At 58.1% G+C, this 11,267-nt stretch overlaps 1 protein-coding gene across 1 annotated transcript; it reads left to right on the top strand.

Moving 5' to 3' along the window:
- The first annotated feature begins 1,410 nt into the window (after positions 1–1,410).
- Positions 1,411–11,178, top strand: FDXR (ferredoxin reductase). The gene is made up of 12 exons (XM_058561548.1): positions 1,411–1,503; positions 2,308–2,405; positions 6,757–6,852; positions 7,063–7,185; positions 7,407–7,520; positions 7,858–7,959; positions 8,757–8,864; positions 9,110–9,194; positions 9,328–9,527; positions 9,610–9,781; positions 10,403–10,573; positions 10,702–11,178. The coding sequence occupies exons 1-12, from the start codon at positions 1,425–1,427 to the stop codon at positions 10,830–10,832; spliced, it is 1,479 nt and encodes a 492-aa protein (XP_058417531.1). The 5' UTR covers positions 1,411–1,424; the 3' UTR covers positions 10,833–11,178.
- Positions 11,179–11,267: the final 89 nt, after the last annotated feature.

Below are 11,267 nucleotides of genomic sequence, written 5' to 3'. Positions count from 1 at the left end.
AGTAGGGGCATGTGAGACTGAGTGGAGTCTCATGGAAATTGTAAAACGAGTCATAAACATGGTTTCGACCATGTCAGGAGGGAGGGGAAGTGATTAAAAGGGGCACAAGGGCCTCCTGGGGTGCTGGCCATTTTCTATTTCATGATCTGGGTGGTGGTTACATGGTTACATCGTGTGATAATTCATCAAACAGTACACTTATGATTTGTGCACTTTTCTGTTTGTTGTACTTCAGTAAAAGAGATAAAAAATGATAAGGCAGTGTAGTAAGTAATGGTGGGGTAGAGTGTTGGGGAGACAAGAGGGGACCCTAACCCAGCTTGGGAGAGGATGGGTCAGGGAAGACCCAGGGTCATGGGTCTTCTTCAAGGAAATGTTTGACAAGAGGGGCCTTGGAGGAAAAGGCAGCTGGCCGGCATTAGGTTTATTGGGTCAGACATGACCACGGATCCTGTCATTTAAAAGTATCTTTGGTTCATCATGGATTTTTCGCATTAATTTTGATCTTTGAAAACGTTGCATTACAATATTATTTACCTTGATTACTGAGGTTTTTGGTACCCCCCTTAAATTTTGTACCGGAGGGCAGTGTCTCCCTCGCCTTCCTCTATGCCAGCCCTGTTGGATCAAAGGTGGGAGATCTGGCTCTGTCCTTAGTACCGAGAACAAGACGCTCCTCCTGTTTCCTCACCTATGCAAAGGGGAGGAGGTGAGGCGGGAAAAGATCTCCAAGGTTTAAGATTCTCCCTGGCCCGCCCTGGACGGCATCTTGCCAGGCTCACACCTGTATAACACCCGGGGTTGGTGAAAAGTGCGACCAAGGTCCGGGCGAGACTGCCTTTTTACCAGACTTCCGGACTCCGTGGCTATTACCCAATGGGCGGGGAGGCTCGCTTGAGCCCAACTCGTGATTGGCTGGGACGAAACCAGCCCAGGCGGGGGTTGTGGGGGTTGCGGGGGGCGCGGGGCGTACACTGAAGGCGTATTGCGTCATCAGCAAGCGACGAGAGCCTCCGAGAGGGAGAGGCTAAGTAAAATAAGCTCCTCTATAATTGGCTAGCTCCCTCAGGCGGGATTGAAACAGCAATGAAGATTCGCTCTTCTCCGACTCTGGACTCCCGTTAATTGAAGGAAGGGTGGACAAATTTATTAAGTCACTTACAGCCCGGAAGTCCTGGGGGGGTTGGGTCTCCAACGGAAGTGGGGTGGATGCCAGGGCGGGCTTCTCTTTTGGGGGCGGGATTCTTTCGGGGCTGGGGGTGGAGCCGCCACGCTGTGCTTTCCCAGAGCGTGGGAGGCGGGATTTTGGGCGGGGCCGCTCTTGTAGGTGGGGTCAAGGCAGGGCGGGGGCGGGGCGGGCGCGGCGCGCGGAGAACAGGGCAGACGCCGGGATCAGATCTGCTGGTTGGTTGCTCGTCCCTGCCATGGCTCCGCGCTGCTGGCGCTGGTGGTACTGGGCGGCGTGGCCTCGGACCCGGCCGCCTCCCATCGGCTGCACCGCGAGTAGGAGCAAGGCACCTCTGGGGCTAGATAGGAACGCGGGGAGGACTGCAAGCGCTAAGTTTAGGAGTCGGAGCCGAGCTGGGGCAGGGCTGGAGAGGGGCGAGAGAGGGGACCAGAGGTGAGACTGGAGACTGGAGACTGGAGACTCCACTCCTGTGGATGAGATGGGGGTGGTGTACGGGGGCAGATGGGGGAGCCTGTGCGGTGAGATGTGAGGCCCCTAGGGTGACACAGGGGTCAAAGGTGAGAAGAGGATACCATGATGTCCACAGGTGTGAGGCGTGAATGGGGTGGTATGGAGGTGTGTGGGGCAAGAGGGAAGTCTGAGGCGAAACAATGTCTATAGGAATGAGACAAGGGTCTATGTGGGCAATATAGGGTTCTGTGGAGAGGGGGGTTGGAAGACGTAAAATGGGATCCTTGTGGGGAGTTTCACAGAGGTGAGACTGGGATGATATGGGGTCCGTTGGAAGGATGTGGTATTCTAGCTGGATGGGCAGGGAACACCATAAGAAAAATGAAGAAGTACTGTGCAGGGCAGCTTCAGGGATGACAGGTTGTTGAGTAGGCCATCTTCAGAGTGTAGTAAGTTCATGTGTGAGATGTGGGGTTCTGGATGAAGACACAGCTTTCGGGCGTTCAGATGAAGTAAGGAACCCTGCAAACGCCAAAGCTTTGAGGGAAAGAGAAGGAGGGTGCGGTTGAGGGTGAAGCTTGGGAAGCCCCATCCTCTGTTTGACATCAGGTTGGTTTGGGATTGGGGAGAGTGTTGATCTGACCACCCTCCCCCTCCTCCCTCCTCAGGCGTCCGCCAGCAGTTCTCTACACAGGAGCAGACCCCCCAGATCTGTGTGGTGGGCAGTGGCCCAGCTGGCTTCTACACGGCCCAACACCTCTTAAAGGTAAGCCACATCCTCCTGGATGTGGTTCCCTCTCTCCCCATTCCCCTGCTGCTCCAATCCTGAGGGCAAGCCCCACCCCTTTGGGTTTTAAAAGCACTCCTGGATCCCTGATGGGGAAGGGGCTCCCAGCCCATCTAGACTGGACACTTCCCACATGCTTTGTCACCTACATCTGTGACAGGTGTCCCTAAAACCCTCAGCTGTGAGAGAAGTTTGTTCGCCTCGTGGGTGATGGTCAGTGGTAGATGGTTGGCTATGCCTCCTTAGCCAAGCCCTCCAGGGAACTTATGTGGACCTGAGGATGACTTTGTGCTGCCTCTCATCTTCCCTTCTGTCTCCTTTGTCTCCACTCTGTCCCCAAAATCCTGCATCTCGAGGCTACCCCCTCTTCTCAGGGTTTTCTATAACTTTAGGCACCTTGCTGTGCTCTCCTCACCAGAGCTCCAGCCCTCCCCATGCTATGCTGTTCTTTCAGTCTGCTCTCCACTCCGCATCCCCCAATCCAAAGGCCAGGTCTCAAGGCTTACAGTATTGGCCTTGGCGGGCCGGCCCCCAAGGCTGCTGATTGCCCTTGAGCTTTCAGCAGAGCTTGGCGGGAGGGAGGAGGGAGGGAGAACCGTGGGTCAGAGGGGGAAAGGGAGACCTGGGCTGACTAAGACATGGGACGGTGGCCTTGCTTTTGAGGGCCTTGGAGTGTCCGTGGAGAGACAGGGAAAGGATGAATATATTACTTATACACACACATATGCAGATACTTAAAAGGTAGGGTGACTAACCACCCCAGTTTGCCCAGGAGATGGGGCTTTCAGTGTTAAAACTGGGAGGGTCTTGGGGAGACGAGGATGAGTTGGTCACCCTGGTGAAAAGTGACCTAAGCCTCCTTGCAAGCAACACAAGTGAAAGAGCTACTTAAATGATGTGACCAGCATGAGCTGAGTTAGGTGGGGTCAGTCAGAAAGTGTTTCCTGGAGAAGATATGTGTGAGCTGTAATGCAGGAGGCCCTGGGCTCTGGAGAGGGCCTCCCACTTGCGGGGAGTCATCCATGGGCGAACTGCTACATGGTAGGACAGCCCTGTGCTCTGGGACGGAGACCAGGGATCTCATTGGGGCTGGGGACGTCCTGGAGGGCTTTGTGTAAGGCGCACTGTGTTAGCTGAGCCTGAAATTTGGGGAGCCGGGGAGTGGGACTTTCAGGCAGGATTCTCAGTGCCCCCACTGTGGGCAAAGGCTCTGGCCTACACTCAGCTGGCGGACTTGCATGTGCTTTGCCTGTGGGAGGTACTGGGGGATGGACACAGAGGCCAGGTACAAGCTGGTCCTTGCCCACTAGGAGTTCCAAGCCACTGACTCTGCTCCCACAGTAGGACCATGTGTGGCACGTTTGGGGCAGTGTCACTTAGCTGAGTCAGGCACTGTACAGCATCTCTTAGCATCCTCAAGACAACCTGTGAAGCAGGTGTCTGTCCTGACTCTTACTTCACAGGTGAGGACAATGAGGCTGAGTGAGGTTGCCCAAGGTCCCACCTGGACAGGGAGGGCGCTGGGATCTGAGCTCAGGCAGTCTGACGGCAGAGCCCGCTCTTAAGCACCATGCTAGGCCATTCAGTAATCAGTTACTGGACACCGACATGCTCCAGGCACAGGCTCGGCCCTGGGAACATGGGCGTGAGCAGGACAGACGTGGTCCCCACACTGAAGGACCTGACAATCTAATGTGGGGGATTGTGGAGTGGAGGGGAAGAGGGTTTACACGGTGTTCTAGGGCTCCAATGGTGTAAGCACAGAAACTGGGGGGAAGGATACAGAGAGGGCCACCTAACCCAGCCTGGAGGAAGAGATGTTCAAGTTGCTGTCTGAAGGAGAGAAGGAGCTACCAGGGGCGTGGGTAGAAGGTGAGAGAGTCCCAGGTATGAGAACCACATGGATGAAGCCTGGGAGAAAGGAGAGAATGCAGTGAGGGTGGAAGGGTCAGAGCTGAGGCTTGAGGAGGTAGGTGGGCCCAGATCCTGGCGGCTTGGAAGCCCTTGACCAGGCTCCAGGCTCAGATGCAGGCAGTTTCTCTTGAAGGTGTCTATCCCCCATCCCACAGTCAGAGTCCCCTGGGGTACTTATTAAAATACATATTTCTGGGCCTAGCTCAGACCTAATCAAACTGTGCCTGGGGCCCAGGAATCAACAATTTTAAACAAACACACCAGGGGAATCTGGTGCACACTGCTATAGGTGGTGGGCTTCACTGAAGGGTTTTAGGCAAGGGACTGACAGCACCCAGCTTTTGATTTGGAGCTCTCTCTCTCTCCCAGTGGAGCAGGGAGGTAGGGCTGGTGGCCCAGAGAGCAGTGGGAGCTGCTGGGCTGGCAGTGGGAGGAGGAGGGGGATGGGGGTCTGAATGGACAGGGTCGAGGGGAGTCAAGGAGGAGCCCCAGGGTCTGGCTTGGGCTCCGAGTGGATGAGGTGGAAGGGAACACAGGAGCAGAAGGGGAGAGGTTGAGGGGAAGGGGGAATTGGCTTTAATCTGATGGGGTTTGAGGTGTCTGTGGTGAGTTGTCCAGGGGTCTCCGGTTTGGAGCTTGGGGAGATCTGGGCAGGAGAGAGTGAGTGGGGAAGTCCGTGGGAATTCGAGGTCATGGTGGGGGTGGTGGTGCGTGGGTGAAACCTGCCGCAGGAACGTATGCCCAGGAGGACGGGAGGGTCCCAGACTGGAAGAGCCTCCGAGAATGCTTTTGTTAGAGGGCAGACAGAAGAAAAAGGGACTGAGAAAGCACAGCTGGTGGGATCAGAGGGAACTGCAGGCTTAGGGAGGAGAGGGTTCCTGAAGACAAGGCTGGCCATGGGAGATAACAAGGGAATTTGTCAGCAGATTTAGCGTTATGGAGATGGCCTTGGAGAGAGCAGTGTGACCCGGAGGGGAGGATCTGCAGCAGGAAAGAATGGAAGATAAAGTTGGATTGTGTAGAGTATTCACCTCCGGGCTGAGCAGTTTGAACTTTGTCCCATGGCAGTGGGCAGCTGGGGAAGGTTTGTGAGCAAGGGGAAGGTTTGTGAGCAAGGAGGTGACACACAACAACAACAACAGCAGTAATAGTAATGATAGCTTTTTGATTGAACACTCACAGTGGGTCCGGCCTTGGGCTAAGTGCTTCAGGCCTTGCTCATTTAATCTTGAGCCTCTCGCCAGAAGGGATGTGCAATTGTACAGAGAAGTTAAGGAAGGTTCCCTTGGCACAGCCAGGGAGTGGTGGGGCTGGGGTTGGCCTCCATGGCTGTGGACACCAAAGCCGGAGTGCTTCCTGGGTACAGCATCAGTAGGGCTTGAGGCGGGTGGTTTGGCACCCTCTGTGGCTTGTGTGGGATGGGAGGAGTCAGGAGCATGGATGACCGGGCAGGGGGCTGGACCTTGGGTGCAGACAAGGGAGTGGAGGGGAAGAGGGGATAAGGAGGAGTTGAGCATGAGCCTTTGTTGGGGTGAGGGCGACTGGCGGGCAGGAGCTCCTGTGGCTCAAGTCCCGTTGAGTGGGGAGTATTACAGCGAGAGCCGAGGATGGGGGTGCGAGGCGGGGCAGTGTCATCCATGGGAGTCCCAGCTGCTGGACTCCGAACCTGCTTGTGGCCCAGAGTGTCTCACTGTCCCGACCTCCTGGATGCTTCCCAACACCCTGAGAGGGAGGTGTTATCTGTCCCAGGTTGCAGAGGAAGAGACTGAGACCCAGGCAGATCCAGTCATGTGGCTGGTTGGTGGTCCTGTGGCCACCCACAGGGTAGGCAATGCGGGACCAATGTATGAGTGAGACTGTTTTTTCTAAGAGTAAGAGTAGGGCCATTTCCATTTCCCCCTGCCCCGCACATGCCCCAGCTGTGCCCCCAGCTCCCTGTCCTGCGTGTCCCCTTTTCAACAAGATGATCTTCGAGATTAGAGCTAAGGCAGATATGAATTTCAAAGGGTGGTTCTCAGGTCATCAGACTAGCTGGGCATTTCTAGAAGTGTGGAAGGGTTCTAGGCCACGGCTGTGTCATGGTTGACCCAAGCAGATGAAGAAGCTCCCCTAATAGAACTCTAGTGGAGAGAGCGCTACTGCCTTCCTTCCTTGGCCAGAGTTCTCACCGTCTCTATGGGCTGGCAGTCCTTGAGGTCTGACCGCAGCTGCCTTGCTGCTTGTGCTGCCCCATTCCTCTGGTCTGGCTCTGGGCAGGCGGGGAGTTGGGGGCCTCTCCCACTCGTTGCAGAGGGTTAAGGCCTCCTTGTGTCCTCAGCCCACTAAGATGAGCTCTACTGCTCTGTCTCGGGAAGGGGAGGACCCGCAGGGGCCCAGCCTCTCCCTCTGCCCCACCAGCTGCCACCTTCCCCCCTAGCACCACACCCGGGCCCACGTGGACATCTTCGAGAAGCAGCTTGTGCCGTTTGGCCTGGTGCGCTTTGGGGTGGCGCCCGACCACCCCGAGGTGAAGGTGGGTCTCTCTGGGCGCGGACAGGGGTTTGGAGACTTTGGTCAAGGTGAGGAGGGAAGGGAGGCTCCCTGGCTGCATGGAATGACCCCAGGACCTCTGTGTGGATGCCACCTAGGTTCCATGCTGGGGATGTTGTGGGGTGGAGGTGGCACAAGCATGGTCCCTGGAGCTGCCCCACCCTCTAACCCCTCCCACTCCGGGGCCTGGCAGAATGTCATCAACACCTTTACCCAGACGGCCCGCTCTGACCGCTGTGCCTTCCATGGCAATGTGGTGGTAGGCAGGGACGTGACTGTGCCGGAGCTGCGGGAGGCCTACCACGCCGTGGTGCTGGTGAGCGCAGAGGGGTGACCAGGCCAGGGAGGAAGCGGGTTGGGGCAGGGCAGCAGCAGGAGGTTGGTGGCTGAGGGATGGAAGGCAGTAGGAGTGAGCCAACCCACGGGGCGTGGGCCAGGGGGGGAGGTGCGGAGGCGGAGCTGGAAGGAGACCTCTGGGAGCGTGGCGGGGCTGCCTGGCCCCGTAGCTGGCGCTGAGGGCTCCGGGTGTTTCCTCAGAGCTACGGGGCAGAGGACCATCAGGCCCTGGAAATTCCTGGGGAGGAGCTGGCGGGTGTGTTCTCGGCCCGGGCCTTTGTGGGCTGGTACAATGGGCTTCCTGAGAACAAGGAGGTGAGTTTGGGGAGCACTCCCACTGCCTCTTCCTCCCCAGCCCTCAGCCAGGGCTGGGGGCTGCCCTTGGACACCACAGCTGGGGGAAGAGGGAGCCATTGTCTAGGCCTGGGAGGCTCCCAGTGAGATGAGATGTGGGATATTAGGCTGACTGAGGGAGGTCACCTGTGGAAGGCCTCTGGGGAGAGGTGGGGCCGAGTGGGGGAGGAGGGCTCAGGAGGGGTGGACTTTCCAAGTGTAGGGGAGCCTGAGGGCATGCTGGGGACTGGGCATGAGACTGAGATTAGCCTGCCTGGAGCCGAGGTTGGGGGACCCTATCCAGACCTCTCCCCTCCAGCTGTCGCCGGACCTGAGCTGCCATACAGCTGTGATTCTGGGGCAGGGCAACGTGGCTCTGGATGTGGCCCGGATCCTGCTGACCCCGCCTGAGCACCTGGAGGTGAGTGGGGAGGCCAGAAGCTGGAGGGGTGGAGTTGGGGTCACATTGAGGACAGGGCACCCCTGCCTGCAGGGTTCAGGCCTCGTCCCTCCAAGCTGAGCTCGGTGCCTCGGTTTCCCTATGGTGCCAGGTGGAGGGCTTCTGAGAGGCAGCCTGTAAGCTTTATCTCATACCATTTCCCCTTCACTGTCTGCACTCCAGCTACACAGGCCTTTAAGAAAAAACGACTCAGTGTGCACACACCACTCCCCCTGCTTGGAACACCCTCAACTCACCTCCTGCCAGTTTACCCATATTCATCTTTTAGTTCTTGGCTCAGTTGTCCCTAACTCCAGGAAGCCTTCCAGGACCGCCCTGAATAGGTCCATTCCCCTGTAATGCCTTCCTCTCATAGACTTGTCTACTTCTGTTGCAAAGCATGTTGTCACCACTGTGATTTTATACTTATTAATGAATATTTGGTTCAAGTATCTCTTTCTCCACCAGGTCACGAGCTCAGTGAGGGCCGGCACCATGTCTCTTTTGCTCACCGCTGAACCCCCTGCCCCTTGCATGGTGCCGGGCACCTGGTAAACACTTGTTGAATGAAAGAGCCAGGCCTGGTTTGCTGCTAGTTGGAGCCATTTGCAGAATTGGCAGCAGTGCTCCATCTGGCCACCGGTGGGGGGACGGGGGTGGGCAGTGGTGGAGTTTCAGGCTGCTGGCCTTCTCAGGGCTCAGGGTAGGAACACGACCAAGTGGAGAGTCCCTTTCCCCTGTCAGTGTACGATGACTTTAAAACCCTCCTTTTATGCCAGAAAACGGACATCACGGAGGCCGCCCTGCGGGTACTGAGGCAGAGTCGGGTGAAGACGGTGTGGATAGTGGGCCGACGTGGACCCCTGCAAGTGGCCTTCACCATTAAGGTGCTGGGACCAGAGGGAGAGGGGCCAGGGTCCCAAGTAGATGGTCTGCCCTTGGGAGGTGTAGCAGGACAGAGCCCCTGGGAGTGGCTGCTGCCTGGAGTGGAAGAGGGGGAGCCAGGCAGGGCCCCTGGGGCCCAGTACCTTCCATGGTGGGTCATGGTGGTGTCTCCCGCCTGGGGTGGGCTCAGGAGTGGACGGTGCTTTGGGCCTGACCTCCTCCCCTCCCCCCACCCTCACCCCCCAAGGAGCTTCGGGAGATGATTCAGTTACCAGGAACCCGGCCCATTTTGGACCCTGCGGATTTCTTGGGCCTCCAGGACAGAATCAAGGGTGAGGGGCCCTGGCCTGGCCCCCTAACTCGCTGGGGAGGGGATGGTCTAAGTCAGAGAGGGCTTGGGGGAGAGCAGTGCGGGAGAGGGCTGTAACCCAGGGACAGCCCTGAGATGTTCTGTGTTGCCAGCAGAGGTCCCACGGCCGAGGAAGCGGCTGACAGAACTGCTGCTTCGAACGGCCACAGAGAAGCCAGGGATGGAGGAGGCTGCCCGCCAAGCTTCTGCCTCCCGCACCTGGGGCCTCCGCTTTTTCCGAAGCCCCCAGCAGGTGCTGCCCTCACCCAACGGGCGGCAGGTAGCAGGCATCCGCCTGGCAGTCACTAGACTGGAGGTGAGTCTCCTGTTACCCAAAGACACCCCTGTTCTCAAGTCTCCCCACCCCAGCCTGGTGTTGCCCATACTTTCCCCAACAGGGTGCTGGTGAGACCTCCCGGGCAGTGCCCACTGGAGACACGGAGGACCTCCCTTGTGGGCTGGTGCTGAGCAGCGTTGGGTATAAGAGCCGCCCCATTGACCCCAGTGTGCCCTTTGACCCCAAACTTGGGGTTATCCCCAATATGGAGGGCCGGGTTGTGAATGTGCCAGGTGAGAGGATGCAAGAAGGCTAGGCACCAGACTGTGGTGGGGGATGGGGAGGCTAGTGTCTCCTGGGGCTGTTCACATTCATTCATTTATCCAGTGACATGCACTGAGAAACTGCTCTGAGCCAGGCCGTGTCCCCACCCTCCTCGTGGCCCTAGCTAGGAGGGAAGTTCCTAGTCTAGCTGATGTGCCTGCATATGTCTGGTTATTAAGTCATTCAATTACTGAGGCCTGCTCTGGGCCAGGCCCTGTGCTCAGTGCTGGGACTGGAGATTGAATGGTAGCTCCTGTCCTCAGGGAGCTTCCAGTCTGATTAAATACCCACAGACCTGACTACTCATTAATTCATCCAGTTAATGTTTACTCAGGCCCTGGGCAAGACCTAGCTCCTACCCCAGGGAGCTCCTGGTCTACAGGGAAACTGAGGTGTAAGGGGGCTGGCGTGGTAAAAACAGGCCAAGAAGAACCCAGGGCCATGGGCCAGCTGCCACAGTGGGCCCAGCTGACGGGCTGCTGGGAGGACTCGGGCGGTGGGAAGTGTGCGCACACATGTGTAGTGGGGCTCAGGCTTGCCAGGGGGTCCAGCCCCACCTCTTACCTTACTCCTTTGTTACCCCCTGCCAGGCCTCTACTGCAGTGGCTGGGTGAAGCGAGGGCCCACAGGCGTCATTGCCACTACCATGACTGACAGCTTCCTCACCGGCCAGGTGCTGCTGCAGGACCTGAAGGCCGGGCTGCTGCCATCTGGCCCCAGGCCTGGCTATGCGGCCGTCGAGGCCCTGCTCAGCAGCCGAGGTCTGAGCCCCCTGTGAGCCCCTGGGAGGTGGGTGGGTGGCTCCTGGGCCTTTCCACAGTTTGGGAGGGGGTGCTCTGGGCTGGGGTGGAGGAGGGGTTGGAGGCAGTGACTCTTCCCTCTGCTTTAGGGGTGCGGCCTGTCTCTTTCTCGGACTGGGAGAAGCTGGATGCTGAGGAGGTGTCCCGGGGCCAGGGCACTGGGAAGCCCAGGGAGAAGCTGCTGGATCCTCAGGAGATGCTGCAGCTGCTGGGGCGCTGAGCGCAGATCCCAGCCCGGTGGGGAGGGGAGGAGTGCTGGGCAGGGGAGAGGGGCTGGGTCACTGTGAGCAGGACTCTGCACCACAACTGCATGGTCTGCCCGCCCTGGCATCGGGCTTGGCTGCCTCTTCCAGGGGCCTCTGAGCGCTTCCTCCTGTCAGAAGTTTGCCCTTGCCACCGTGGGTTTAGCTCTCAGCAAGGAGACAACCTTAGGGATGGGTGGAGGTGCAGGCTGACCTTCACCCCTCCCACCTCTCTCCTGCTGGACTGTGGAGGGTCCCCGGGTCAGGAATATGCTGGAAATAAAACACCTGCAACGGAGCACCACTCCATGTGTGACTTCTTTTGAGGCCCAGTCACCTTCCCACCACAGCTCCCCTCCAGTAGCCAGGTGGCGCTGCAGAGCCAGCTCCCTGCTCAGAGGCCTCTTGGGGGC

The sequence above is a fragment of the Diceros bicornis genome, chromosome 18 (genome assembly GCF_020826845.1).
Source record: "Diceros bicornis minor isolate mBicDic1 chromosome 18, mDicBic1.mat.cur, whole genome shotgun sequence".
NCBI classification, from domain to species: domain Eukaryota; kingdom Metazoa; phylum Chordata; class Mammalia; order Perissodactyla; family Rhinocerotidae; genus Diceros; species Diceros bicornis.
This window is presented reverse-complemented; position numbering and strand designations above follow the sequence as displayed.

Excerpts from the sequence above, each read along its gene's own strand:
- FDXR (XM_058561548.1), top strand. The coding sequence starts at position 1,425 with ATGGCTCCGCGCTGCTGGCGCTGGTGGTACTGGGCGGCGTGGCCTCGG. Across the intron at positions 2,406-6,756 it reads CGGCCCAACACCTCTTAAAG|CACCACACCCGGGCCCACGT; the intron begins GTAAGCCACATC and ends CTTCCCCCCTAG. Across the intron at positions 8,865-9,109 it reads AAGTGGCCTTCACCATTAAG|GAGCTTCGGGAGATGATTCA; the intron begins GTGCTGGGACCA and ends TCACCCCCCAAG.